This window comes from Microtus oregoni, unplaced genomic scaffold, assembly GCF_018167655.1.
Source record: "Microtus oregoni isolate MIOR12 unplaced genomic scaffold, Mior012 000008F_ref0000371, whole genome shotgun sequence".
Classification (NCBI taxonomy): Eukaryota; Metazoa; Chordata; class Mammalia; order Rodentia; family Cricetidae; genus Microtus; species Microtus oregoni.
In genome coordinates this window covers 25,644,740-25,649,302 of record NW_024543067.1, presented here as the reverse complement: position 1 = coordinate 25,649,302, position 4,563 = coordinate 25,644,740, and the positions used below count along the sequence as shown (strand labels likewise).

The 4,563-nt window shown below is 41.2% G+C and overlaps 1 protein-coding gene across 1 annotated transcript; it reads left to right on the top strand.

The window, feature by feature from the left end:
* Nucleotides 1-2,804: 2,804 nt before the first annotated feature.
* On the top strand, nucleotides 2,805-4,000 carry LOC121451626 (mortality factor 4-like protein 1). The gene has a single exon (XM_041657320.1). It carries the CDS (start codon nucleotides 2,871-2,873, stop codon nucleotides 3,840-3,842), a length of 972 nt encoding a protein of 323 aa, XP_041513254.1. The 5' UTR covers nucleotides 2,805-2,870; the 3' UTR covers nucleotides 3,843-4,000.
* Nucleotides 4,001-4,563: the final 563 nt, after the last annotated feature.

The window sequence follows — 4,563 nt, the reverse complement described above, 5'->3', positions numbered from 1 at the left end:
ATCTCCTAGTCGCTTTGATGTTTTCTGACAGGGGCCGGAGAAATTTATACGATTTCTTAACCCTGAGTGTTTAAACAGGTGACTCATCTGCATCCGTTCTTTCTTTTTAGAATGGATGTGTCATTTTCATTAGTAACAATGGTGAAGGATTACGTCCTTACATTGGCAGGAGGAACACATGGCATTTATCTCTTAGAGGACCTCCCAGCCCTGCCGCTGTGTACTGAAGCCCCCAAAACTGTGTTTTATTTGTTGGAATCAAATGACTACTTTCCCAAGTCTTCTCATCGACAAAGTAGTTCTGGGTTCATCATTGTATTCTGCATCTCACAAGGATTCTTCTAAAAATTTGTAATGTGCGGAGCAGCATGTAAATTACAAATAACTTTACTGAACACGTACTGTGATAAAATCAATGTCAAGAAAGAATACCACCAAGCACCATGAAACATGCCTTTCCAGAATTCAGGAGGCTGCTTCAACAGGAGGATTGCAGGTTTGAGGCCACATAGTGGTTATATAGCGAGACAATGATTAAACTAAGAAAGAAAGAAGGAAAAACAGAAGGAAGGAAGGGAGAGAGAACAGAAGGAAGGAAGGAGGGGAAGGAAGGGAGAATGGAAGGAGGGAAGGAAAGAATGAAAGAGGGAAACAAGGGAGGATGGAAGGGGAAGTGGGCTTTGCTGGTATCCCATAATTCTTTGTGAAGGAGCGAGGCAGGTTCTGTGTCAACGGCTGCCGTGGTGTTAGCATTTAGCCTTTTCTCTAACAGTCAGGCATCTCAGTCACTCCGTGAGAAGCCCCTGTAAGTGTTCCTTTAATCAGTGGCCTATTTTCTTAATGCTATTTCTAATTTCCTTCAGTTAAACACCCCCTTAAAAATCTCCAGGGAGAGCCATGTATAGCTTCTGTCTGTATAATACATGAGTATTTAGAGGTGTGACCTGTATCAGGTAACTATAATGCTGTGAGATGGTCATTGACCCTTGTTTTGGAGTAAAATCGTGGATCTTTTCTTATCTCAAAGAATAAGACTGCAAAAAGAAAATCTAACAAAAGGATTAAAAAGAAAATCTAAATTATATAAAGAACTCTTAAAACCTAACGGCGAGAACACAACTGATTTTTAAAAATGTACCAAGGACCCAAACAGATAATTCACCAAAAGAGAATCACAGATGCTAAGTAAATATGAAAAGATGCTCCCCATTGCAGCTACCAGGGATATGTGAGTTAAAATAAGAACAAGCCAATTAAAACCCATTAAAATGATTGAAATCCAGAACACGGGCAACACTAAGGCAAGACATGCTGGGAATACAAAGTGTCCAGCCACTTAGCAATACAGTTTGGCACATCCAAAACTAAACCACCTCTTACCACATGATCCAGCAAGTGTACTCTTTCCTAGTCAAAGAGAAAATGAAAATCTATGCCCTTATAAAACTGCAAATACATGCTTACAGCACTTTTATCCATACTGTTCAAAACTTGGGAACACTCAAGATGTCTTTTTTCAGTGGAGGAACGGCTGGATAGACTGTGGTAAGCCACACAAACGAATATTATTCAGCACCAAAAATAAAAGATCTACCAACGATGAAAAGACATGACAGAGGCTTAAATAGTGCTACTAAGTGAAAGAAGCCAACAGAAAAGGGTTTCGTCTATGATTCCAACAGATGCCATTCAATAAAAGGAGGCAGCAGGCAGATCAGTGCTTACAGGGATGGGGAGGGGAGGTGACTGACTGATGGGTGAAAGATTGAGCTCAGAGGGTTTTTTCATTTAATTTTTATTGAGTTCTACATTTTTTTTCTGCTCTCCTCCCTGCCTCTCCCCTCCACTTCAACCCTCTCCCAAGGTCCCCATGCTCCCAATTTACTCAGGAGATCTCATCTTTTCCTACTTCTCATGTAGATTCATGTATGTCTCTATTAGTGTCCTCATTGTTGTCTAGATTTTCTGGGATTGTGATTTGCTGCTGAAAATTTTCATGCCAAATTTAGTGATATTTCTCCAGAGAAGCACATTTCTCTAACAAATGTGCTTCTCTGTCTCCTGAATACAAATTACATCGAGATGTTTAACAAGATTGCCAAGGAGCAAGTTTTTAACAGAATATATTTGGAGACAGAGGAGCTGAGAGGAGTCTGTCCTGCAGAACTGTCCACTAGTCCGAATTCCTTGTCATGGCTCAGGTGTCTCCTGTGCCAGTGCACAGAGTGACTGCCCACAGAGCTCTGCAGTACTAAAGCTGACACCAGGAAGAAAGCAGGCTTGCTGCAGCTTAGGGACTCCTGTAGTGCGTGAGGAGTTCACTTGCACCTCTTCTGGAGTAGACATTTACTGTGATGTGTGTCTGTGTGTTCAAATCTCATCCTTCACATTGAGTTGCCTCCCGGCAGCAGTTATTAAGTTCTTTTTAATGGCTTCATCGTTGCATTGGTAAGTTATACTTATAAACTCTGTAGCACCCACTTTCCAGGACGGGCACATAGTGAGAAGAACCTGCATATTTGACTCTAACAATGAAGACATCAAACCACTGCTGGTAATGTCTCCTAGTGCTTAGAACTCTTTGAGCAAGGCTTTCTGAAGTGGGACTTATGGAGACCCATGAGAACTGCAGTGTGGATTTGCACTGAATGCCTCTGCTAATATTCAGGGAGCATGGTTATTCTGCTATGTGTTTCAAACCATGGAATAAAGAACTGTTGTTTAAAAAGAAATAAAAATGCATACATTGGGGACTTAACAACACACCTGAAAGCTCTAGAAAAAAAAGAAGCAGAAGTTGGGTGGGGTAGAGAGTAGGGGGCGGTAGTCGGGGGTGGTGGGAGAAGGAGGAGGCGGCGAATCACTTATAAATGGCGCCCAAGCAGGACCCGAAGCCCAAATTCCAGGAGGGCGAGCGAGTGCTGTGCTTTCATGGGCCCCTTCTCTATGAAGCAAAGTGTGTAAAGGTTGCCATAAAGGACAAACAAGTGAAATACTTTATCCATTACAGTGGTTGGAACAAAAATTGGGATGAATGGGTTCCAGAAAGCAGAGTACTCAAATATGTGGACACCAATTTGCAAAAACAGCGAGAGCTTCAAAAGGCCAATCAGGAACAATATGCAGAGGGCAAGATGAGAGGGGCTGCTCCAGGAAAGAAGACATCTGGTCTGCAGCAGAAAAATGTTGAAGTGAAAACAAAGAAGAACAAGCAGAAAACACCTGGAAATGGAGATGGTGGCAGTACCAGTGAGACACCTCAGCCTCCTAGGAAGAAGAGAGCCCGGGTAGATCCTACAGTTGAAAATGAAGAAACATTCATGAACAGAGTGGAAGTTAAAGTAAAGATTCCGGAAGAGCTGAAACCATGGCTTGTTGATGACTGGGGCTTGATCACCAGACAAAAGCAGCTTTTTTATCTTCCTGCTAAGAAGAATGTGGATTCCATTTTGGAGGATTATGCAAATTATAAGAAATCTCGAGGAAATACAGATAATAAGGAGTATGCAGTCAATGAGGTTGTAGCAGGGATAAAGGAGTACTTCAATGTAATGATGGGCACTCAGCTGCTCTACAAATTTGAGAGACCACAGTATGCTGAGATTCTTGCAGATCATCCTGATGCACCCATGTCCCAGGTGTATGGAGCGCCACACTTACTGAGATTATTTGTGCGAATTGGAGCAATGTTGGCCTATACACCTCTAGATGAGAAAAGCCTTGCTTTATTACTGAACTATCTACATGATTTCCTCAAGTACCTGGCAAAGAATTCTGCAACCTTGTTCAGTGCCAGTGATTATGAAGTGGCTCCTCCTGAGTACCATCGGAAAGCTGTGTGAGGGGCGTGCCCTCTCCCGCTCGTGCTTCGATCTCTGTAAACAGTTTGGTTCTTAGTCCTTCTCTTGTACAAATGATGTACTTTGAAGACGCGTTAGTGTATAACAGAATTGATGTTTGTTTTCTGTTTGATTTTAAACAGAGAAAATAAAAGGAGTCACTGCTCAAAAAAAAAAAAAAAAAAAAAAAAAAAAGAAGCAGACGCGCCCAGGAGAAGTAGAAGACTGGAAATAATAAAACTCAGGGCCGAAATCAACAAAATAGAAACACAGAAAACAGTCCAAAGAATCAATGAAACAAAAAGCTGGTTTTGGAGAAAATCAACAAGATCGACAAACCCCTATCCAAACTAATTAAACGACAGAGAGAGAACACGCAAATAAATAAGATCAGAAATGAAAAGGGGGACATAACCACAGACACAGAGGAAATTCAGAGAATCATTAGATCTTACTACAAAAGCCTGTATACCACAAAACTGGAAAATACAAAAGAAATGGACATTTTTTTTTAAATAAGTACCACATACCAAAGCTAAACTAAGACCAGGTGAATGATCTAAATAGACCGGTTACTCGCGAAGAATTAGAATGGTTATCAAAAATCTCCCCTCGAAAAACAGCCCAGGACCAGATGGTTTCAATGCAGAATTCAACCAGAACTTCCAAGAAGAACTAATACCTATACTCCTTAATGTATTTCACAATATAGAAACAGAAGAGT

What these genes read in the sequence shown, in the direction of transcription:
- LOC121451626 (XM_041657320.1), top strand. Translation starts at nt 2,871, where the DNA reads ATGGCGCCCAAGCAGGACCCGAAGCCCAAATTCCAGGAGGGCGAGCGA.